Source organism: Caloenas nicobarica, chromosome 5 (genome assembly GCF_036013445.1).
Source record: "Caloenas nicobarica isolate bCalNic1 chromosome 5, bCalNic1.hap1, whole genome shotgun sequence".
NCBI lineage: Eukaryota > Metazoa > Chordata > Aves > Columbiformes > Columbidae > Caloenas > Caloenas nicobarica.
In genome coordinates this window covers 56,232,148-56,257,667 of record NC_088249.1, presented here as the reverse complement: position 1 = coordinate 56,257,667, position 25,520 = coordinate 56,232,148, and the positions used below count along the sequence as shown (strand labels likewise).

The window sequence follows — 25,520 nt, the reverse complement described above, 5'->3', positions numbered from 1 at the left end:
GCGCTGGACTCTCTCCAGCAGTTCCCTGTCCTTCTTGAACTGAGGGGCCCAGAACTGGACACAATATTCCAGATGAGGTCTCACCAGGGCAGAGTAGAGGGGAAGGAGAACCTCTCTGGACCTACTAACCACCCCCCTTCTAATACACCCCAGGATGCCATTGGCCTTCTTGGCCACAAGGGCACAGTGCTGGCTCATGGTCATCCTGCTGTCCACCAGGACCCCCAGGTCTCTTTCCCCTACACTGCTCTCTAATAGGTCATTCCCCAACCTGTACTGGAACCTGGGGTTGTTCCTGCCCAGATGCAAGACTCTACATTTCCCCTTGTTATATTTCATTAAATTTTTCCCCGCCCAACTCTCTAGCCTGTCCAGGTCTCGCTGGATGGCAGCACAGCCCTCTGGCGTGTCAGCCACTCCTCCCAGCTTGGTGTCATCAGCAAACTTGCTGATAGTACACTCAATTCCCTCATCCAAGTCATTGATGAATATATTGAACAGTATTGGTCCCAGAACTGACCCTTGAGGCACTCCACTAGATACAGGCCTCCAACCAGACTCCGCCCCATTGATCACAACTCTCTGGCTTCTCTCCTTCAGCCAGTTTGCAGTCCACCTCACTACCCGATCATCCAGTCCACTCTTCCTCAGTTTTGCCGTGAGGATGCTGTGGGAGACGGTGTCAAATGCTTTGCTGAAGTCAAGGTAGACCACATCCACTGCTCTGCCATCGTCAATCCACCTTGTTACGTCTTCATAAAAGGCTATGAGGTTGGTCAAACACGACTTCCCCTTGGTGAAGCCATGTTGACTGTCCCTGATGACCCTCTTATCCTTGATATGTCTTAAGATGGCACCAAGGATAAGGTGTTCCATCACTTTCCCAGGGATGGAGGTGAGGCTGACAATTTTTTTTTTTAAAAAAAAAAAAAAAAAAAAAAAAAACGTCCATATTTATTAGCAAACCTGTTCACTGCCAATACTCATGCTGATGCCTGAAGGAACAAACACTAATAGAACACAGTCTTCATGTTTCAGATGCAAATTGTTTCAAGGCTTTCCCAGTTTACATCAATAACCCAGACTGGCTTATAAAAACAGACACGGGGGACTGCAGCCCAGCATTATGGAAGGAATCACTTGGGGGTTGCCGAATCACAGAGGGGGTGTATCCATCTGACGCAGAAAGACGAGTGACATTAGAGTTCCCAGGAGACAGTCTCTCTTACAAGCCCAGTTTGGTCCTTCTCCAGTGTCTCCTTTTGGAGTTGTACCTGATCTTATTGCCCGTTTTCATGCGAATCCACTGCGGGATGGGCCGGTTCTGCTTCTGCTTCTTGGCGAGGAAGCGTGTCAGAGAACTGAAATCACATGGCTATAGTCACATTTTCTATAGAACTGATCCAGTATGGATTCGGTTGCAGTCGCCTTGCAGAATAAATTTCATTTTTGCCTTAGCCCAGACAGCTCCGGGTTTAAGAACACTCATTGGTGGGAAGGCTAAAGGGGTTAAGGAAATAAGGCTCAACAGAGGTGACCTATGAGCACTTTCATTATTATATGGAGCCTTGATGAGTGAAATGAGAGGAATTGCTCTTCATCATGAAAGGCTGAAATGTCGAGGGAGCAATCGCAAATTAATCTATTAAGAATAAGTAGGAAGTTGAACAGTGTGACTCAAATGGATGGAAATATATGGAATCAACTGCAGTGCAAAGTCACTATGATTTCTAAGCACAACCTTAAAGACATCCACCTATGTTTTTTACAAAGAAACAGGGATTTTTATGTACGTATATATAGGAGATAAAGTTTAAGCTGACAAATTGGGCCTCTCTTTATTCAGCTAATCCGACTGTTTGTAACGACCAGGCCTAAATGAGAAGTTTTGCTCTGATTTGTGTGGCTTTAACCAGAACAATGAGCCAGGAATTTTTCTTTTTTAAAAGACACACCAATAAAATGCCTCACAGGTAGTTTTCTCTGTGGTTGATTTTGCTGTTTTGCTGTGACATTTTTGACTTGGATTTAGTGTTTGTAAAAGGTGCTATTTGACAGCGTTGTGTAACTGAAAGCCTCTTTTTATTGACAGATCATGCACAGTCAAGGTTGGGGAAATTTCTCTGTCAGCCTGGTGAGGGACAACCCTGCAGCCTGAAGGAACCAGCGTCCAGGAGGAAAAATGGTAAGTCCATGTCAGTCAGTCCACTCTGATGTTAAATGTCACTGCGTGACTATTTTTAAAGAGCTCATATCCAAAGGATTTGGAGAGAGACGTGAAATGTTACCCATCTGACGTGACTGTGTGAGACACTTTTCCTGTTCCCCACCAGTGGCTGCAGCTTTCTGGAGTGCTAATGCTTTGTCCACTGATGGCTGGAGCAAGACTTGACCCAGAGCACCAAGTACATTTTGGTGGAGCTGATCCTGTGGGATGCAGCTGCCCCTCACTGTGGTACTTGGCAAGCGAGGGTCTGTTGTTTGCTCAGTGCCCTGACATCCCTGACACCAATCTTTAAGCCTCAATGTTAATAATTTCATGAAGCTCCTGTAGTTTCAGACTTTTACCTTTGTCAGCTTATCATAGCCTAGGAAGATGAGACGTGACTATGCTGAGATACAACCCCCAGTGATGGCACTTTATAATACTGTATAACTGGAGGATTGCTATTGTAGGCAGAGAAAAAGGCAATAAAGCAGCATTGATATCCTGCCTGCCCTCTTATAGGAGTTATTGAATCAAACCTACCAGAACTGCCAGACAAACAATTTGCAGCTGCAGTCTGAAGCCTGACAATGACACAGAATCAAAAAGAAATAGTTGGAGTGCATGGGCTTGTGAACTCTTCTGCGACCCACCACAGCAGGCTCCCTAGGATTGTTCTCCTCTTTCTGGTCCTTTCGCTGTACAATTCCTTCTCTTTACTTGCCTTTTCCTCTCTCCCTCATCTTCTCTGGTATGTCTTGCCACTTTAAGCTTCTCACACCTTTTCCCCTCCCTTTTCTTTCTCTTGTTGCTTCACTGTTTCCTTCTGTTGCCTCCAATATACCTCTTGTCTCTGGTTTGTTTTTCCTTTGTGAGTTGTAGTACCCTCCTCTGTGTCTCATTTTCTTCTCCTTATTTTTGATTAACTTCCCCTTACTGTTTCCCATACTCTCTCCTATTCTCCCTCCCCTGCTGTACCTTTTTTTTCTATTTCATTTCCCTCTCCATTTTGTTGTTCATTGTTTCTCTTTTTTCCTGCCGATTCTTCTACCTTCATTTTTCTTGAGCCATTTTTAGCCAGTAGCTAAGCTCCATGTTGCTCTTGCTCCTCAGATGTGAGGATTTAAACCTTTCCTGGGCACTAGGATTTCCAAAGTGCCGATCCAGCTCAGCTAAGGGGAACTGATGTGGTTTGGCTCTAATGTCTATGAAGAAAGATACTGCAAAAGCCAGCGTAACAGTAGCACTTGCAAATCCTCTGTGGCTCATAAGCCAGGCCTACACTCATAGCTGCGTTCAAAGCTTATCAAGTTAATGGGATATGGGTCAGACATGCGAGTACCATCTTCTACACACTCAGGTCTTATCAGGTTTCTGTCCTTTATTTCAATAGAAATCTCAATGCTCTCTGTTTCTTATAGTATATGGTTTTGCTTTGGCTCAAGGCATTCTGTTGTGGTGTTGGATTTTTTGGGGGTTGTTGTTGTGGTTTGTTTGCTTTTAATTATTATTATTCTAAAGCACATACAATGTATGTAGCATTCAATGGAAAAGGGTCATACTGTGAATAATGTTCAGGCTCATATAAACATATTAAAAAACTTCTTAGCTTTTGCATGCTTGAAACAACTATCTACTATTTTGGTGACAATTATTCCATTTCCTTCCTTTGCTTGTAACCAGTGTCTGATCATTACCCTTCTAAACTTTAGCTGTGCAGTCTTCTAAATGGTTGGCAGGAAGGTAGATAGTACACAAGCCTTGTCTGTTTGTTTGTGTGTTTTTGTTTTAAGTTCCTTGGTTTACTTATGAGGTGTTTCAAAAAGCTGGACCCAAACCAGCATTTTGGCCATTTTGAAATTGGGTCCATCTTTTTGAAACACCCTGTCTTTCCTCTGTTCCCTTTCCTCACCCACTCCCACTTAGGAGCATTTTGAATTGTTGTTCTTCATGACAATGTTCCCCCACCTCCTGTTAAAAAGTGGTTGCAATTACTTGGCAGTCAGATGTTCTACGAGAGCCCCACCACCAGGTGACCTCTCACAAGGAGGCCACTGCCAAGGCCAGCTCCCATTGCCTTTCTCTGGGCAAGCATGGTGGTCCTGTCCATGTGGGGCTCTGGAGCTGTGTGAGCAGGGTGCTCACTGTCCCATAGCTAACTGCTACTCAGATCAAGCCCAGATCTTGTTGACAGGATGCCACCTCTCCTTGCGTAAGGTTATGTATAAAATGAGCGTGAAAGAAACCCTTCCTCTCCTGTTTTTCCCTCTTCCTTCTGTCTCTCCAGCTACTTCTCCTGTGGAGTTCAGCGCTGTTGAAAATGGAAAGAAAATCAGTTCTTCTATAAGCCAAACCCTTTCTGCTCTGATTGGATTTTTCTCCTTTTGTCTGCTTCTTTATTTGATTTAAAACCTTAAGCCCTTTGAAGGTTTTCCATTAAGATGTTGAGCACAATTTGGAATGGGGGGAGCAGTCAGAGCATTGCCTAAAAACTCCTAGTTTATTTTTAGCTAATGGAAGAGGAGGACTGATTGGATTAGCCTAGCAATATGAGTACCTGATGCAGACTGCTATCAACAGAGGAAGGGTTAAGTACAGTTTCTTTCACTTTCTCTCAGTCACCCCTTTTACCCTCTTCTGCTTCGCCTTTCTTCACTCAGTAACTGACACTCCCAACAGCAGCACAAATTCCTGGGCATGTTCTAGTACTGCTCAATACAGGAATAAATCTCACAACCCCTCCTGCTGTTTCGCATTTGCCACCTGACAGCAGTAGATGTTCAGGAAGACCGAGGAGTGAGGTTTTAAAGCTTTAGACTGGGCTTTAGCCACGTGATGTCTATTAAAGCAATTGGGAGCCAGGTGGCCTAAAACCCAATGTGATTCTCTGTAATGGTACCCCTGAGAGCGCCCATCTCCTTTTAGCACTACTATTGATTAGGCAATTCTTGACTTTGAGGAACAAAATTGGTATGTGCATCAAGCTTCTTTTCCTCAATTTGGCCTGGTTTGAAATTAATTGTTCACCTTGAGCCATTTTTGTAAGCAGCTTTAAGCTTCAATAAATTTCAGTGTGATTTGATTTTTCTGCCAGCTTTCTCTATGGAGGCCGGTTGTTTACTAGTCTTCTGTAGGACATCTCCAGAGCTGTTTGATCTTTATCTTCACCTCCCACATTGATCCAGGTATGTCGTCCAGTGTGATTGTCCAAGCTGGGTAAAATGCTGGGAGCTTTATTTAATGGCTGTGCACAGTGCAGTATGTAGGCCAATTGGTACTTGGTTTCGGTAGGAGCAATGCATTTGATGAGGTAAACCATGTTACATTTTAGAATGTTGTTCAGACTGTCTTGACTGAATAGATGTGGTGTTCTTAGAGGCAGCACATAAACCATGAGCATGTTCCTCCTAATTTCAGAAATGAGTATTTGATATTTACTAGAGAAATGCCACACAAAGGCACATGAATGTGTACATCTGTTTGCGAGAAGGTGAAAATTAATATGTAAAAATAAGGAATGCAGTTCCTCAACCCTCTTACCTTTTGCAAATCCCTTCCAAAGTAGTCCCTGTTTCTCTTTATTTCTCTAAAGTGTAGGAAGATTCCTTAGCACACCATGTCATTATTTGTGGAGAGGCAGGACAGGCTCTGCATGTGAATATGCCCTTTGTTTGGGGAGTTCAGTGTGTAGCAGGGTTTTTCCCATCTGCTTCTTTTGAGTGTTCTAGAGTACTCTCGTGAACTGTTAGGTAATTCTAAGTACTGCCAGCCACAAGTGACTGGCATTGGATAGCTTTTGCCTGCAATAAACCCAAAGTTAAACCTGGGCTGGAGCTGCGTGGAAAATGCTATCAAGACAGTGCAGTACTTCAGCAGCCAGGTAAATCTGTGTCAAGACTCTGGATTCTTCTGCTGCATCACTTGTCTCAGTGCTGCTTCTTGCCTCCTTGTAGCCCTCTTGCTCCTCTGAGTGATCAGGCCAGAGAAGGTGGTATTTAACAGTTCTGCATTGCTGGAAGACCTTAATTGGGATGTTTGGATATGAGATGAGATGCAAACAAGAGAATTGTAGACGGAACAAAAATTCAGAAGCACTGACTTGAGAAAAAAAAGAGTATTTTTTATTCCTGTTTCTATTCGAAATGGGATAAAGCATCTCCTGAGGTGTCATAGGTAACCTAGGAAGTTTGTTACCTCCTTTCCCAAGATTGTTGATTTAGGAGCCCCACAACTGGTTTTATAGGACATCCCTGTCTGTGACAAGCTGGGAGATCGTTAAAGCCTAAAAGGTTCTGTTTGAACAACATGATGTATTCCAATGAGAAGTTGTTTCATCTGCAGAAAGTTCAGCCCATTGTGAGCTGAGTGTGAAATGTGATGCCAAGATTACAAAAACAGCATTACTTGAAGGACTTTGGAGCTGCAAGGGAAAGAAAAGTATGCACCGCCTCTCCCATTCCAGTCAAGTTCAATCTAAGCTTTTTTTGGAAGGATATTTTTAGAAATCTCAGAAGAATGATAAATTCCAAGCTCAGTTAAATATATTTTTGTGTGTGTGAAATGGCACAGAGCACAATTAGTGCAGAAACGCAAATAGTGAAAAATCTGAGCTGAATTGCCCAAGCCTATGTGAAAATACACACAACTTTGATACTGAAGGCCTTGCCAAACTAATTAGTGAAGCATATGCTAAAATACTTTTTATTTCATTAGGTCCTCAGAAATCAGTATGGGGGATCTCATAGGAAAAGGCAATTGATCTTTAAATTGTTGCTGTTTTACATTCACAGCTGATGTTATGAAGTCTGAGATTTATAAACAGCTTTATATTTGTATTAAAGCCTCCTCTATTTTAATTGGGGTTCGTCAGTCATGCATCTGAAACTGGTGGCTTTTGACAAATATTTTAAATGAAAGTAGTTTCTGTGCACAGAATAAACCAGATTATTTCCCATGTAGGTAGCACTTGCCATACGAGAGGTACTGCAGACATAAAATGCTGAAGGCCAGAAGGGGAACTACTTCTTCCAGAGTTCACGATCTGTGACTCTTACTCTCTTCTGCAGTGTTATTTCTGTTTTACAGACCACGATAGAGGGCCAAAGAGGTTGGGAGAACAGAGCCGTGCTTTGATGGTGAGAGGGGAGAATGTGCGTGTAGCTCTCTTCAGCTCGCTTTTGATACTTTTGCATTGTGCTTTCCTTTTGAGCCGAACTGATAGTTGGTTTTCCAGATTGGGGAGGAGCAGCAGAGATTGGTAGTGAAAAGGGGAATTAATGCCAAATTTGGTTCTACCATTAGTGCATTCCTCATTATTTGCAAATAAAGTACAAGACCCCATTGCCTTTCCTGAGCATAGGAAAGATTGTACAATGGTTAATGAATTTGCTATCGGGTCTCAAGAATCATTGAGCCACCGCTCTTGTCAGTTGCTGTCTGTTTTTTTTTTTCTTCCCCACCACCCCTCTGGCTCATATTTAAGTGCGTCTGAAATCCTTTGTCTTGCCTCTTTCAGTATTACAAGACTAGTTTTGAAGGTAACTGTTTGGTTCAACTGCTGCTTAAAACGCTTCACTATCTCTCTGTTTTGGATAATGACTCCTGTTGTTTCAAGTGGCTGATTTCTTAAAGGACCTTATTTTTCACTATAACCTAAATAAAGGGCCGTAAATGTGTCCACAGATCTAAGCATTGCTTCATTAACTCCTCCACAGGAAAATGTTTAAGTATGTTAAAGTATTCATTATAATATAAAAGTGAGAAACAGTTATGTCCAGATACTCTTAGCTAAGATAAAACATTACTGCTTCCCATGACCTTAATGGAGCAGCACCATTTTATGTCAACAGAAGCTGTTGTCTATTAGCAGCCAGAGATGTTTGCTCTCAGTCATTGTTTTTCTTCCCCTTGTGCTCTGTTGAGGTGGTTTTGGTCCACACATTCAAACACAGGTTCATGCAGATTTTTTTTTTTTAATTCTCTGTATGAAAAATTTAACAAGCGGACACCACGTGCGTAAAGAACTAAAGTAATTTTTGGTGACCGAAGGGCTACTGTTCTTCAGTGCTTCTCCACAAGTACCAAAATTAATCAGTGATCTCTTTGGTGTATGCCACATTTCATAGTATGAAAGAAGCTAATCACAGCTGCTCCACTCATGTTTGTTTCCTATTCTCTAATCTGGGATGTATTTCACAGTAAAAGAGGCAGGGGTTATTTCTTGATAGTTCTGTCAGCAGTTCTGCCCAAACCCCACAAAAGATAGATCCCAGCTTGAGCTATAAAACTGAAAAGAGTTTTTCCAGAAATGCTGGGGGCGAACACCTGGGATGTGTCTCCCACTTCTACCATGGAGATAAGGAGCAAGTGTACTGAGCTGCATTAAGCACTCATGGCTTGGTTTTGCCAGGACATAGCACAGGTGCTTTTGTGGTGCCTTCCAGTGTATCAGTGTCTCAAACCCTGGCAAGAGGAGTGACAAAGCAAGGTGACAAGGCCATTGTACCAGACTAGTCCTGAGGCATCCATCTAAAAAGATGGCTGGTGGTGCCCAAGAAAGGAATGTGTTTGAGAGAACTGTAACGTCTCACAGTCTTTGTGCCATGCTGTCTGTACCTTCCCCCTTGCGGTGCCCAGGAACTTCAGCTTAGTGCAGCAGGGTGCTCTGGGTGGCATCCGTGAACACATCATCCCAAGGCAGAGCGCCTTGTTGAGGGATTTGTTTGAATGACGCATTGTGTTCTCAGTGGGGGAATATTCATTCGGTTTCCTGTGGAATAGAATACCCGAGAACAGAATAAATTCAGCATTTGGAAAACATTCTGTCCCTCTCTACGGTGATTTTCCAAAGCTGCTTTTCACTGCATGCCTAGAAGGTCCCATTCAATTAGGCAATGTAGAAGTGTGTGTATATGGTTTAAAGCAGTGCATGGGAAGCTGTTCTGTTTTCCAGGCTCTTAAAGAATGTGACCACAGAGGATATCAACACAGATTTGTGGGATCATCTTAGAAAAGGTTGAATATAAAGTTCTGTTTGCAAATACATATGCCATCAAAACTTGATTTACCTGTGCTGTTTACCATTTGATCAGATAAAAGGATATTAGCTCTTAAAAATGAGGCACAAACCGAATTCCCTTTTCAATGCAGTATATAATAACACTGTGTTTCTCTGGGCTTGTATAGCTCCTTTTGCCATCCAAACAGACATGCACAGAAGGAGCCTTTGAGCCCCTTCCCACTGTCTGAACATGACGGTTGTTTCAAACAGCAGAAGGCCAGATGTAGAGAGGGTTACCAAGCTTTGAGATGTCCTCTGGTGATTTCTGCTTCTGCAATTTAAATGCTCCTGCCTGCAGCTGTTCCCCTGCTCCACTGCTGGAATTAACTACCAGCAGCCAGACAGAGACCTCTGCCATGGGGGGACAGAGGAACGTGTTGCTCTGCATAGGCAGATGAGACAGCAGCGCCTGAGACCACCACAGCAACATTCCCAGGAGAGTGTCATCATCAGGATTATGACTCCCTCTTCATATGGAGGCTTGGTCCAAATCAGAATAAATCACTTGGTTCTGATTCTGTAGCATATTACAGTGGAATCACGTCAAGCCTGATCCAAAGTTCACTCCACTGGTGTTTTTCTTTTAGCTGCATTGGGCTCTGAAAGAAACCCAATAAATGGCCTATGAGTGAAATTGTATAGAATGATCAACATGCAACTGTCATGCTGCATTTGTCTCATGTCGTTAGTCATTATGAAAGCCTGCATAATTCTGGAGCAGAACAACAATTTCCACACAGCAAATTGCAGATTGTGTTTGCCAACCTCCAAAACATCACAATATTTATTTTGAAACTTTATAATGCTATCAAGGGCAAATTCACTTTATCCGTACAAATAGCCCCATTGAGACAACTTAGATTACGCATGCAAGGAAAAGCAGACAGAACTTGGCTGTGGGCACAAGAAAAGCAAAGCTGGCTTCCTCCCATGGTGGAAATGGGGAATGTGTAAGCACAGAGCTGGGGAGATCTGTTACTGGCAAGTGTATCTCCAGGGACCTGGGGAGAAATATCAGGATACAATTGAGATAATAGTACTTTGGCACCCCAAATTCATACTTTGTTTGCATTCCTACCTCTGTCATTTGGAAAGACTGCCTTTCTGCAGGCTTCATGTGAAGCACATCATCCCCCAGGGCACCTCTGTACTTCCATGGACCAAATTTATCCATGGTGTGAATGAGCTTATGGCTATCAGAAACAACAGCCCCATTTTTTTGGAGTTAGACCCACTGAAAAACAAGTTTGTATGTCTGATTTTTTTATTTGAGCTTTCAAAGGATTTTTAAAGTTAATTTTATCATTTAGCACTGCAGACATCACCAGGTTTAGACTCAGTTTTAGGTGGAAGGGGTGGTTTTCTTACATTCCATCACCTATCTTGACAGATTCTGTGTGTGCCAGAGGCGGTGGTGTTAACCCTGGATCAAAACCTAATCTCTCCTGCTTTCGTAAAACCTTTTCCTCTAATTCTCTCTCTACTAAATTATATTCTGTTCTTTGCCCTTGAATAATTTAAAAATGTATAGAATAAAGTGTTTGGGGGGGGTTCTGTTCCATTGAGCAATACCTGGTAATCAAAATACTGCATTCATATCTTGCTGCAGTGATCTCATTTCTACTGGGACAGCACTCCTGTGAGTACAGGCCCATGTTATGTTCATCCTGTTACAACCAGATAAACTCATAATGTATACAGATAAGAGCTGTGCTCATTAATCTATTAATTGCCTATTGTCAGTTGTCAATATGTTTCGCTTGATGGGAAGCTGGAAGATTAGTTTGTATTGTGAGGATGTAGATTTTTGTTCTGTATTACTATTATTTTATTTTGATGCGTGGAATACTACGAAATGACATTCAAGCTGGTAGTGTCTCACCCAAGCAGAGTAGAGCTGGCTGCTTTTTAAGTTTCAGAAACCAGAAAAATGTGATGCCCCAAATGGCTGTGAAATAAAAAGCGTATTTTCAATCGGAGGACCTCGCAAAAGCTGTGACTGTGTTGAGTAACACGTTTTTTACGATGGACATTCAGGACATACTTAAAGTCAACAGAGCCTGAGATACCCTGGTTTCCCAGGGAAGCTGAAACTCTGTGGGGACTTCATTGTTCACTGGAAATTTGAGACTGATTTTGTCTGTGACTGGAGCTGCTGGAGCAAGATTTTATTATAATTGTGTGACCTTTAATACACCATGAAGAGATTTCAAGTTCTCTATTTTTCTAGCCTATAACAAATCAAATGTTTAACTATAATGTACAGTCACCGAGTTTACACCTTAAGAAGGGTGATTTTCAAGGGCTTATCTCTTCAAAGAACAGTGGAGCAGAGACAGTTTAAAAAAAAAAAAAAAGCAGAAAAGAAGGGAGAGGAACATCATAGAAGCACTTTATAGACCTATTTGAATCACAGCTTTAAGTCATTTATACCACGGCCGAAAAGCCCATCCATGTGTGCATTTAATAATGATGGCCAATTCTGAGACTGGAAATTTTCCCCTCCGTGGCAGGAAGCAAAAAAAACCCCTCACTGTTTCTGAGTTGGTAACCTGACCTGTTTGAATTATTTTATTACTTGCGAGACTATCAGCCAGGTGGCCAGCATTTAAACTCTGAGGAGAGATCTGAGAATTTATTTCTGTGGAACTAGCATAGTTAAGACCAGCTGATGATTAGGCAGCTCAGGCCTTTTCTAGGCTCGCTTAGGTGGCCCTGCCTGACAAATAGCAGCTCATCCGTGGGGCAGCGATCTTCGTGCCATCTACACAGAGGTTTGAAGGACACAGGCAGACCTCCCATACTGTCCAGGACACGTAACAGTGGTCTATACCCGCGTATAGGAACCTGCCTGCCTTATTTTCTGCAGTGGCAGAGGGAAGCAGTTTGTTACCTCGAGGTAGACGAGATGTGCTCCCCTCTGGCTGCAGTCACCCCATGGACCAGTGCAGGGGTCTGTTCTCATGATCCAGAAGGCTCTGGTGTTATTTTCATCGAGGATGGTAAGAGAGTTTAATAGGGTGTCTTTTCTCATGTTGCATGTCAGGGGCCAGGGGTTTATTTCAAGTTTTTAAGGAAGGAAAATGGTATTGAAATGTGTGTGGGTCTTTTAATATCCAGAGAAATTATATTTTCTCTAGCTGTTTTACTCTTCTGGTCTTCTTTCTTTCTGCAAAAAGTTAAGGAGAGAAATATACTTAAATTAAATGAAGTTACATAAAAGAAGAAATGATGAAAAAAATACTTCCCTTTCCACTGAAAATGTGCCAAACTCCTTTAAAGTGAGGAAATTACTTTTCTCAAATATCATTAATGTTTTAGCTTACTTTCCCCCCAGTTTGGGAAAGTCACAGGAGCTACAATTTTACTCTTTCTCATCTCTTCTAACCTTTCCAGAAGAGAAGGGCTTTCGGAACACAACACAAGAGCAAAAGGTAAAATAGGAAACACAGAAAAAGAGAGAAGGGAAAAATCTCTGGCTGGCATTCCGATATCTGTATTCATTGGACACCTGTCAGATATTTGTATTCAGTACCTCAAAGGTACAAAATTATCAAAAGGTGTGTTTGGAAGTTTAATGCTTTGAAAACTTATTTGAGAATAATGTGACCCATTTAAATGCCTGTAAAATAGAAAAATTCAAAATTCGGAATGTTTCACATCTACTTGTTTCAACAAACTTTTTTTCTTTTACATGAGTGAAGTATGGCTGAGCTCAGGGGACCCAACACACAAAGTACATGTCATATCCTCTCCCTGAGTATTTATTCACTGATGAGGACCAGACTGCAGTGAGATTAAATGCCTCACTTCTGGTCCCACAGGAAATATATGGCAGAGTTTTGAAATGGACCCAGCTCTCCCAAGTCCCAGGTGAATGCCTTAACCAAAATCTCACTCTCCCTTATCATACTTTGTTTTTCTTTCTTTCCAATATCTTCTCTAAACATTTCTTTTGTTTGGTTCATCGAGGTCAGTGGTCTCAGCTTGTTGCAAGCCCCACAGAATTTCACCCTTTATGTTTTCTTTTTTTTTTTTTTTTTCCTTTGTACATTGCCTATATGCTGAGTCGCTCGCTTTGCCTTTCTTCTTTCTCCCAGATCCCTTCCTACTGTGCAGAAGGTGACAGCTTCAGGAGCACAATTTTTTGCTATTTTTGACCTGTGGGATGCTGCACACCCCTTTTTAGCCCATGTCCCATTGTAAGTCAGCCCCTTTTGATCCAGTCTCCATCCCCTTTTATTGACCAGCTCCCCTATTTCCACTAAATGTTTCAGCCCTGCTGCCGGCTCCCTTTGTGCTTTCTTTAATTCTCAACACTTCTGCAGCAGGACTGAGTTTGCCATCGGTTTGTTTAGTGGAGCAGAAGACAAAGCCAGGCTGGTGCTGCTGCCGTTGAATAGGTCACTGGTGACAACAACCTGTGCTGCAGAAGTTAGCCCCCACTGACTCTGTTTTCATTCCACTTGAATGGAAGCTCCTGGGAGTCTTTCTTTAAAGAGCCCAGGGGTGGGAAAGGCAGGAAAATGGAAAGAAAAGGAATAAAATAATTATAGCAATAGCACTCCAACTTTCTCAGTTGTGCGTGGACTTGGCTAATTGAAACGAGAAGGACCTTCGGTACCTGTAGATGGGGTAGGTTAAGAGGTTGTTCTTTTGTCCCACCGTGGCCTCTGCAGCAGGGGGAAGTGACTTCTGTATCTCTAGATTTTGTCTCTGTTGTTAGGTTAGGTGCTGTAATCTTTAGAAACAAGATTTTTTTCATCAGCACTTGCCCTCATTCAATAATGAGGTGTAGCCATGACCAGGAAGGGAAATAATCATTGTCTGGGCCACCAAAGGAAGATCACACCCTGTGCTGCAGCTCTGACTTGTCCCGACTGAGCTAAAACTCTACCTCGGTGGTGACCAGTTGCAGAGCCATGCCTACCAGGAGAAGAGGGAGAGGTGCTGGGCGTATGTATAACAAACCCCATCTCCCAGTGCTTCCAGAATACATATCCCTCATCTTGAGACATTTTCTAATTAAACAAATAGGGGTTTTTTTAATTATACTGCAAGAGACAACAATATATTCTACATTTTGATCTAAATGAAGTCCATTTTATTTAGACACAATAGGAAATAGCAGCTGTCTTTGTTAGAGCGTGCTGAGGCTAAAACTGCATTAGTCTTGTAGGGCAAAACCGTTTGAATTGTAGATAGAGGAAATTATAAGAAAGGATAACATTGGTTGTAAAGGACAACACTAGGGAAACAGCTCTTTCTTCATTAACCAGAAAGCCAATTTCTTAAAAGGTAGTAGGCAAGTAGTTTTAACAGGTTCATAATGGATATCTAGCCGGGAATTAAAACAGAAATATGAAAGAAGTAGATGCTGAAAATTTTCAAATCTAACTTTTAATGTGCTTTTGGGCCACATAATTGATTTTCTTGAAAACCTCCATATAATTAAATCTTTCTTCACAGATTACATAACATAAATACTTAGGGGAGATGGACTTTCTCCATACAAATAGGAAACCTCATATGAGAAACACTAGATGTAGTTTTAATATAGAAGAAAAGGTAAGAGATACCAGTGCAAGAGTTCATGGGCAAACATAAATTTATTTCTCTTTCTGAATTAAAATAATGAACATGCAACTAAAACTTGTCAAAAGTGGTAGAAAATACCATTGAATATATATATACATATAAATTTCTGAACATCTCCCACTGAGTGTAAGAAAACCTAATCACACAGTCTGTAGAAGTGCATGTGTACATGTATGTTCATTGTACATGCTGTTCCAAGATTTACACGGACTGTTTGCCTTAGGGAGTTAATTCTCATATAAAATTTTTCTGCAAAAAATTTGAGACCTCGTAATAAATTTGACATAGCTGACCTGTATGGCAAGAGGCTCGTTACTTGGTCCCACAGTTTGTATTTATGCAGAATAGTGTCTGTTTGTTTTATTCAGTAAAAGGCCATTTCTGTTAGGAAGTCACTTAAAGATTGTGATGATGGGGATGCCAATAACCAGAAGAGGGAAAGTGCTAAGCATTGGAATATAGCATAGCTTCCAAATCCTGTAGTTTTTAGAAATTGTTAGCATTTAGAAGCTATGTCTTACCTGCAAACAGAGTTTAAATATGATCACCACCATGATGGATTGATTTTTCTATGGGGGAAGATGGAGCTACATCATATTGCATTGGTTTTCCTTGTGGTTGTTACGTGATTGTCTACCAGCTGATGATGGTGTTGCTGTAGCGTGGCTTCCTCACTTCCCTAAATGGATTTACGTAGTCTTCTTGTATAACTGGAGAGTTATTGAAAATACATATTTACTTCTTGGTCCTTTCTACCCCGCGCAGGGACTCGCCAGTGGTGTCAAGCACCTGGAGTGTATCTGTCTGTCGCTCAATGCTTGTGCAGCAGGACTCGGGGGTCTCAGAGAGGCAGGTTCAAGGGCACTTTCTTGGCAGCCTGCTGTCCATTTGGGGAGCTCCATCTCTCCCAGGTCCTTGCAGATGTCCTTCCTGTGGGAGTGCTGGAGAGAGCCTGGTGCTGCACGAAGCCCTCCGATGCATGAGCTGCTTCTAGCCAGCTTCTTGGGATGTCTTGTGCCAGCAGTCACAAGCTGTGGTGGTAGCCTCATGGTGCAGTTTTGCTGAGCCAAACACACGAAGAGAGGGCAGAGGGTGACCAGTCCCCAGCGGAGGTGTCCAGGGAGGGCCAGGTGAGCACAGGTAGAGCTGGAGAGCAGTGGACAATGGCAAGAACACACAGAGCTGGAAGTCTGCATGACATTTGATAATGCAGCATGAGCAGCAGCCTGGTTTAAAATGGTGGCCCTCGCGGTTTTTATTATAGTTCAACCAATGGATAGTATCATAGAATGATTTAGGTTGGGAAAGACCTTTAAGATCATTGGATCCAACTGTTAACATTATGCTGCCAAGTCCACCACTAAACCATGTCCCTAAGCACGACATCTACACACCTTTTAAACATCTCCAGGGATGGTGACTGAACTAATTCCATGGGCAGCCTGTTCCAATGCCCGACTGCCAATTCAGTGAAGAAAATTTTTCCTAATATCCAATCTAAACCTCCCTTTGCTCAACTCGAGGCCATTTCCTCTTGTCCTATCGCTTGTTACTTGGGAAAAGGGACCAACACCCTCCATGCTACAACCTCCTTTCAGGTAGTTGCAGACAGTGATAAGGTCTCCCCTCAGCCTCCTTTTCTCCAGGCTAAACAGCCCCAGTTCCCTCAGCTGCTCCTCATCACACTTGTGCTCCAGGCCCTTCATCAGCTTCGTTCCCTTCTCTGAACTCTCTCCAGCACCTCAAGGTCTTTCCTGCAGTGAGGGGCCCAAAACTGAACACGTGGATGTTTATTTCCAGTTTGCTTCATGGAATCTAAACTGTGTCTTAACTGCCCTTTGTGATCTCTTGTTGTTATAGTTGACCTGGCGTGCTTTCCTAGCTCTCGTGGTTTGTCCAACCTGGTTTGGTTTTTTGTTGTTTTTTGTTTTGGTTTGGTTTGGTTTGGTTTTTTTTTTCAGTGGGGTAGAATAACTTTTGGCAAACTATTCTATTTTACTAGTTTCAAGCTCTTGAAAATGTCAGACGTACATTTACATATTTTGGCACAAAATCTTCTGATTTTAGATTCAGAAACAAATTAGAAAACATTTAAAATTAAGTGGTCGAGTGGAAGTGAAAAGTCCCAAGGTTGTTGAAACAATGTATTTAAGATGCTCAAACTGAGTAGTCTTCTAATTTTTAGTTATGAACACTTTCAAGATTTTGAAAGTGCTTTTTATCCGAATTTGGGGCTGGAAAAATAAAGAACCTCAAAAAATTTCTGAAGGAGAGAAAAACTGTTTCTATTTGAGTTCTCATTATTTATACCACTACAAAGTGCTTATAAAATACTTCTGTTCTAATTTGTAACATTTTATACCTACTTTGCAGAGCAATAATGCAAAACCAGTAATAAATAAAAATAAGGATGTGGAACTTCTTGTGTTGGATTGGGACCCAAATGATTCCAGAGGGAATAAGGAAAAAGAAAACTAATGCTTTCATGTATTTTTTCAACATTTGATAGTCTTCTGTTTTTGTTGGACTGAGTAGGAGTCGTATGATCACCTATTTTCACATAAGAAATACTTTTTCTTAGGTCTGAATCCTTAAAATTCTTATTTAAAAACAAGGAGTAATTCTGAGTTGCTTTCAAGAGCTGGCAACTAACCCAGAATTTTGATGACAAATCAAAATTTGCACTATTGAATATTTTAAAGAAAAAAAAATTATTTACATGTGAGATATGGAGGCACATTGAAAGTCTGTCTTCTAGGAGCCCTTTTCGCTACTGATGTATCACTTATGCACTTAAAATTACTGTTCTGCTCTTGACAGGGATTAACATTCACTTCTTCCACTTTGAAACATGCTGTCTGAAGTATCTTACCAAATGCTGGTACCTTACAAGCAAACTTGGAAAAACATTCTATTGCAGATGGTTATTTTGAATTCTAGGCACTTTATCTTAACATTCTTGATTTTGATTTCGTAGTGTAATGATTATGATCTTTTCCACTGTTCCTGTGGGAGCTCATTGTGCTAGTAATCCCATCACCACCAGTGTGAGTTCAGAGGAGTACATGTGTAGCAAAGTTTGTAGCTTCAGGACCTTTGTGAGGCTCTGCTCTCCACAAATATCACAAATGTTGCCTGAAAGTTCTGATATCTTCAGATGGTGCCCATTTGAAACATAGTGCTTTCAAATAAGATAGTTTGCTTGCTTCACCAGAAAGAGTTCCCATGACAGTGGCAGGGATGGTGAGTGCTTCTTCCCTTCAAGGGCATTCCTTTCTCATTCAGGCTCTGGTCAGGGGTGCTATGTAGCCTTCATTTAGAGGCCTAAATTCCATTTGTTTACCAATGGGTAAACGCAGCACTAAGAGAGCAAAGGCACCAAACAGCTTTGTCTCATATTGTTGATGTCCAGAGATGGTTTAACAAACAAGATCGACTGGATCTTAATTTGAAAGACAATATTACCCCACTCTTGCTTTCATGGGACTTACTCATCCTGCATTGTTAATTGATCTTCATATTAGCCTTGTTTTTCATATTACAGTGGCGTAAGAACTCTGAGACAGCAGTTACCTACCCAGTAAAACAGCTGAGGCCATTGCATCTGTGTTTAGAAGCAACTTGTCAGCCAGAAGTGAGGAGAAACCAGTACTCTGTGTCCTACACCACTAGGCACAGACGTCCCTTAAATGCATGCTGCAAGTCATCAGGGGTGGCTAAAAGCAAGAAAATCCCATAAGGAAGCTGTTAGTAGCACGATGGGCAAAGCAGTCAGGTCTAGTGGTACCTGCTGACCAAAAGGAGCAAAGAAGAGGTTCTACTGAAATCTGAAATAATGAAGTAAGGTGAGAATTCCTCTGCAAACCTGCATCTGCATTGAAGTCTGAGGGTATGCAGTTACACAGCTCCACCATTGTAAAGCAACTCAGATACTAAAAGCATTCAGTAAACCTACTTTGCTACACCAAAAGTACATTACAGGTATGCAGTAAAATCTAAGCCTTAAAACGATCCTATCAAGTTGTTTCACAGAGCTCCAGAAATGAGATAAACTTACAGAATTCCTCCACCCACCTGCATGACAACGAGCTTCTTCCACTGGAGCTATTTTATCCATGTTGGTTCTATAGGAGCAGAGTTTTGTGGGCTTTCGGATGACTTAAACATTCTTCGTGGCTGAAAATAAAATTTGTAGGAGTCAATTACCTTAAATGCATGTCCAATGTGAGTGTATTTGTGTCTCATAGCAGAGATTCAAGTACAGACCAATAAGAGAATCAGTCACTTCTGCTACCCTCTTGATTTTTCACTAAGTGAAGCACAGCTGCACAGAATGTGACAGGTGCCATCTGATACAGAGAAGTGGACATGTAGGGAGCTGCCAGTTGTGCACAATTTTTGCTGAAGTATAACAAATGTAGTATGACAGCTTATGGTATGTGTCACAGGACCAGCACTGTTTTGTTAAAGACAACAAGTTGTTGATTTCATTTATCACAGTAGTTCAGGTGTGTCTCGGTCTTCCTCCATCCTTGGCATCCTCTCCATTTGCTGACGACATTTACTTTCATCACAAAATTTGAAGAGACTTGTACTTTTGTGTCACTCTTGGGTACTTCTGAAGACTGTAGGAGATTTCTTTCTGAATTTTCACTTCATTGAGTTGCAGATAAATGTTCCTTCTCATCTAAAACTCATCACTTCCTTACCAGTGAAGAAAAAAAAAACAACCCACATTTAGGAAATTAGTTTGTGGCTTTCTTCAATTCGTTCCACATAAAACTGCTCCTCAACAGTATAGCAGCAAGGAATTGGCACACAGCTACAAGTGTGTGTTTAAATTAAAAGGGTATTCTGTGCTTTTGTTCTTATGTTGTGCAGGGATTATGGAAGGAAAATATTTTCATCGAGCAACCAAAAGCACATTAACACCAAGGAAAGCTGTTGCCACCTCCTACCTACTTTATAAGGCAGTAAACAGGGAGAGAAGCCACGGCAGGGTCACCGTGGGGAGTACAAGCCGTGCTTAGTGTGACTCCCTCTCTCTTCTTCAGCAGCTGGTCCTGAATCATGGGCTGACATCAACAGCCACAGCTCTGGTGTCTCCACTCACCTGCCCTCCTTTCATAAGAGCAGCAAAGTGTATGCAAGAGCCTCACAAAATACATTTCAGCTAGTGTTAAAACAAACAAACAAAGAAAAAAACCACAAAATAAACACCTGTCCTTGATTTTTAATTATGGTAATGTTGAGGTGCAAGAAACTGAAGAATGAGGATGCAAAGTAAAAGCCTGAATTTTCCCACCCAGCCCCTGCATTGGTGACGCCTGTCTGCAGATCAGGCCTTAGCTCTGGGGCAGAGGGGACTGATTTGGAGTTATCTAATGACAGCTACAAATTAAAGATGATCTCTAGGTTTTTGTAAACAGATTGCAAATGTAAATGCTTTACATATTTTTTAATTTTTTGGGGTGTGAGGAGGTTACTTTCTCATTAAATTTGTACCATGGGGAAGGCGGGGGGGAAATGAACCTAACACAATTATTTCACTTCATTTATTTCTAGGATAATTTTTCCATTCTTACTCTGAGTTTCACCTTATTCTCTGAAACTCAAAAGGCAATTTTCACTTTTTTTTTTTTTTAATATCATGTGCTATGCTTTCGAAAATGGCTGTACTTGGCTTTCGTGCCACATAGAAGTGGGCTTTTTATGTATAGAATAAGAGAAGTGGGGGTTTTGTTTGTTGGGATTTTTTTGGTGGTGGTTGGTTGGGTTTTTTTTTAACAATAGCATTTCTTCCACCCCTAAAATTGGGGAGCTGGGCATTACAGTACAGAGCAGCCTATTGTGGCTCTGTCACTTATGCAAAGAGGTCACGGATGATGGAGTCTGGAATACAAAAGGTGTAGGGCACTCTGCATCTGTGAGGAGGGGATCAAAACAAATCTCCTTTATCAAATGGAGAACCTATTACTGAATCAAACACAGCGACGTGAAGGGTCCAAGTGTGCTTTTAATAATCTGTGTTACAAACAGACTGTAATTTGCACAATTAAGCTTCTTGGAGTTGGCAGGATTTCGTGCAGTTGGCAGTTTTCCCCTTGAATAAAGGTCAAAAAGAGGGGAGTGAATTAACCTGTGAACACCTTTCTAAAGGTATTCTATAATTCCACGGAACATGATAAATATTTTCTTCATTGTGCTAGTGGCTCTGGGGAAGAGTGAGTTCTGTGTCCTAATTTAAAAGCTCGCCGGCTTGAAGAGTAGAGACGTGCTACACAATAAACGAGGGAGTAAAGGGGAACAGGAAACCTCCCTCTGTCACCACGTAGGTGTGCACCGGGGCTGTCAGCGTGTGTCTGATTGTAGCACGCTGTGGATCAGGCCCTGGGGAGCTCTGCTCATGTGAGTGTTGCCTTAGAGTTGCCCTTAATAGCTATCCCTGGTTGTTTTCTAGGTTACCACAAGTGCTTCCAGACCCCTGGGGCAAAGGGTGGGGATCTTGCCTGCTCTTTCCTGGGTGGACATTTTGCTACCCAGAATATCATTTCTCCAGTGCAAATGTGCATTCTCTTTCTTGCAGGGTGACACAGTATATGCAGTTCTACCCAAATGGGTGGTGTAAGGTTGCTCTCCCTGTAGGATAGTCTCTTTTCTTGATTACGATGACGAGAAAGTGTTTTCATTTGAAAAGGAAAATGCTTGAATGATTTTCTCATCCCTCACCCCTCCTCTTGGCAAGCGAACACACTGTTGGGGCACTGGGTTTATCACAGGCCAAGGGGGGAACTCTCTTAGGAGCCTCTTGTTGAAATGTTGGCAACACATCACTGAGCAGTTCTAAAGACCTCAGGAAGCCCCAAATTTCTCTGAATTTTCCCACCACCAGCCTTGAATGTGTTTGCCTCTTTGGCCTTGCAAACTTTGGGAGAACATCAAGGAATGCGCTTGCAGCCGCCGTAGCGTGCTCATCAGCACAGGGCAGCCCCTCGGGACTGGAAGGAAAGTTGATTGGAGAAAGAAACCACCCATGTACTAATCTTTTTGTTTCCCTTCGTTATTTTTCCTTCACTTTTTCCCTTTCGCAGAATATACTTAAGGGAAAGGCATTATTTGCCAGGATCTTTTCTGGGAGAGTGAGCTGGAGAAGCGGAGCTGCCTTTGCTGTACAGGGATTCTTAGATCCTTCAAAAGCCTCCGTCCAGCTGTCTCGCTCTTGCTGCCGCTGCGTGGTGTGGTCTGACTTCCTTCATCTTTTGTGTGTTGCCGCTACAGTATAAAACCAGGGGAAAATAATTTTCCTCCATTTACACTTGACTATTTTGGGGCAAATTAATTCTACCACCACTCACTTGAAGGGAGGCTTGCAGAATCGTGGAGGGAGGCAGGGCAGGAGAGGCAGAATTTTTGTGTGTCTGGAAATCAAACATGACCTGACCGAAGACTCCTTTTCTCTCTTTTTTTTTTTTCCCCTCCTTTTTTATCTTTTCTATTTTTACTTAGGTGTTAAAGTGAAGAGTTTACTGAATATGATTTCAAATGACAGGTTAACTTACTATTTTAACCAAAACTGTAATAGAAAAGTATTTTCCTTCATTGTTAAAATGCAACTTGGTTCTTGCTCGGCTACCCACACTCCATAAACAAGAATGTGTATTTGCTGTTGATGTGTGGAATATATTTTTTTAAACATCATAGAATGGATTAAGAATTAAACTAGAAACAAGATGAGGAAAAAACCCTCAGAGCTGTAATCAAACATCCATTCCAACAGCTGAAACATGTTATTACATCTTTCAGCTGATTTATCGTACCCAAAGAGATTTCATAATCATTCTCAGTATTAAAACAAGGGGAATAGAGGCACATTTCAATAACAATGATTGTTGTTTGGAGAATGCCAATCATGTCTGGGAGTGTTATTTACATCAGACAATATGTAGATATTGTGCCTCCAAGCCTGTTCCTGTTCGGTTTTGTTCTTTGACTTACACAAATGAATGTTAAGAAATGTTGACAACGAGGTTCAATAGCTAAATACAATAACCAGGGTCCTGCTGACTTCCTTGTGGGAGGAGAGAAATCTTTACCACAAAAGTAATGCAATCTGATGTAGAGATAAATGCAGCTATAAATGTCTGAGCTATCTTTGGTGTGAAAGGTGTGGAGAAATTGAATCTGTGTACTAATTTTAATTTGTATTCGCACATTAGCTATAGCTAATTCGAAAACAATTAAAAGAGAGGAATAAGAAAACCAGATGTGGAGCAGTCGAATGTGTTACAGAGAAGCAGGCTTCACTTCGTGTTATTTTCTAACACACAGTTTTATTTTTTGCTGGTGTCTGTCACAAATCCTAAAATACCATTACAGAGTTAGCAGATGGTTCCCAAGTATTCATACCTGATAAAGCCTCCTGGGTGATCAAGCACTGAAAAATCAATATATTTTTCAACTTTCAATGGCTAGCTATTCAGTTTCATTACATCTCGCTATTCCTCCAAGGCCACTGTGATATGGACATTTACTTCACCATTGCATTAAGCTCTAATCTCTGGGCCGGCTGATACAGGCAGTTAATGAATAGCTAGAGTACCACCTCGGTATGCTTCGCAATTCTTCTGATCTCAGTAGGATGTTTCGAGTACTGTGATCTTGTGTTTAGTAACACCCCACTTCTTCCCTCTCTTTTTTTTTTTTTTTTCCACACATGCACAGACACCCCTCTCCAGCTGTCACCTTGCTGAGCTCTGAAAGGAAAATCCAGTAAATACACATTTTAGCAGAAATATTTTGCTGTGACATTTGACTCTCTTAAATAAATAATATCAGCAAGTCAGACTAAGTCAGATCCATGCCCCTTGGGTGACCATATGAATCACGTTCTTAAATCTATCATTTTCAATAAAGCCACAGCTAGAGATAGGTCTTTAAAATGTCCTGCTTTTGTCTCCAAAATATCTACATCCCCCGCAAAATAGCTATGCTCTCTGACTGGGTGTTAATGCATTCTTTAAATCATCGTTCTTTCTCCTTCTCCTAATTTAAACTTGTATTACGGCAAAGTTAACTTTCAGTAAATAACAAAATGTGTGTCAGCTTTGTAATTATTACAAGTATCTGATTATTGGTCTTTGCCAGGCATTTTGGCCTTGATCAGGCATCTCTGTTTTTCTCCAATTTGCATGAAAATACAAGCACAAGTAAAATGCTAGTGAATGCATAGTGTGTGTGCATGCATGAGGGCACCCTCAGAAAACGGATTATCCTATATATTTTAATTTTTCATTAGTATTAAATGTTTTACTGAATTTTGCCATTACACTTTATTCGAGGTTGTGGTGGGGATTTATTGTCGTTGTTTTTACACATCCAGCAAAGTCCAATGACACAGACCAGACTTCTTTTACGTGCACCCAAGCACCAGGACATTGGTAATCCTGGGGCACCCAGAAAACCTGTAGAGTCCAATTAAGGCATATCTTAAATTTCGGACATAGATCTTGATTCAGTCAAAGTGCAGGAGATGAGAACCTGTTTGTTGCAAATGGAATCATTAACTCTAAACCCCATTAATATTTCCTCTTTCTTAGCTGCACGAAGAGCAAGAGTGAGTCTTGACATGTGCCATGGCTATGTATGGAGGAGACTGATGATAATTAATAAGAGTATTTATAGCTGGCAGCTCTCAGGTGGTGGGTACCATCATTGCCACCCCTCCAGAGATCCCTTCCTCTCAGAGCAGTTAACACGGCAGCAGGAGGAGGCCAGGGCTCCGGGCTGTGAAATGACGGACACACCACAACAGCTATGGCTCCACTCCGCCGACAGGAGCGTTCTCCTTTGGTGGTGTCCTCCGTGGTGTCTTGACATAGGTACTCGTTGCATGGTGTTTCACGCGTCGATTCCTGTCCAGCGAAATGCCGTGGGTCCAAACTCAGCAGGCTGTCCTTGGCTTGATTCCTTGCTTTTTTGGTCGAAAAAGTGGCTTTAAAAATTGCTAGGTTGGTGGGAATTTGTCACTAATGCAATCAAAAATTTTTGTCTGCCGGAGTCCTTCCTTGATTTGGGCTGCAAGTATTCAGCCTGTGCTGCCTGACCACAGGAACCAAATAACTTTGGAGGAAAAGACCTGTGTCATCTGCAAGCAGTTTTATTAACATCTGAAGCACACAATTGTGCCATGTAGGACCCGAGTCCACGCTCGAGCCCTTTCATTACCCTGCTGCATGGCTGGATTTATGCTGGTGGAAGTCCTAGCTAAAAAAGCTTTTGTACAATGATTAATTGACCTTAACAAGTTTAAGGATGCTTATTTGCACACAGTTATGAAGTGTTGCAATATGTCACAAATGAGAGCGGCTTCTATTATAAACATAATGGCATAAACAGTGAAAGCTGGTTATATTTCCTTAAAAGTTCATTGCGGGGAAATGGGGAAGCTTGAGAAGCTAAACAAATCCAGGCAATAATGGAAATGTAGCATGAAATTACTTCTGTAAACAACAGCCATTCATTATTTGAACATTTTTCATAAGAGAGTAAGCAGATGAGTGTTGATGTTAAAGGGTGTGTGTGTAGGGGGAGGAGGAAGGGAGAGATTATGAATTTCGAAAGAAATCTTCCAGGGCTATACAGACAGACATTCATCTG

The 25,520-nt window shown here is 41.7% G+C and overlaps 1 protein-coding gene across 1 annotated transcript; it reads right to left on the bottom strand.

Moving 5' to 3' along the window:
* Nucleotides 1-949: 949 nt before the first annotated feature.
* On the bottom strand, nt 950-10,440 carry LOC135989824 (large ribosomal subunit protein eL39-like). Its single transcript, XM_065636888.1, has 2 exons — nt 10,345-10,440; nt 950-1,375 (listed from the first exon to the last, which is right to left on the bottom strand). The coding sequence occupies exons 1-2, from the start codon at nt 10,438-10,440 to the stop codon at nt 1,226-1,228; spliced, it is 246 nt and encodes an 81-aa protein (XP_065492960.1). The 3' UTR covers nt 950-1,225.
* Between the last annotated feature and the right edge of the window lie 15,080 nt (nt 10,441-25,520).

What these genes read in the sequence shown, in the direction of transcription:
- LOC135989824 (XM_065636888.1), bottom strand. Translation starts at nt 10,440, where the DNA reads ATGGATAAATTTGGTCCATGGAAGTACAGAGGTGCCCTGGGGGATGAT. An exon ending in AGTCTTTCCAAATGACAGAG is followed by an intron (nt 1,376 to 10,344) that starts GTAGGAATGCAA and finishes ATGTGACTATAG; the next exon opens with CCATGTGATTTCAGTTCTCT.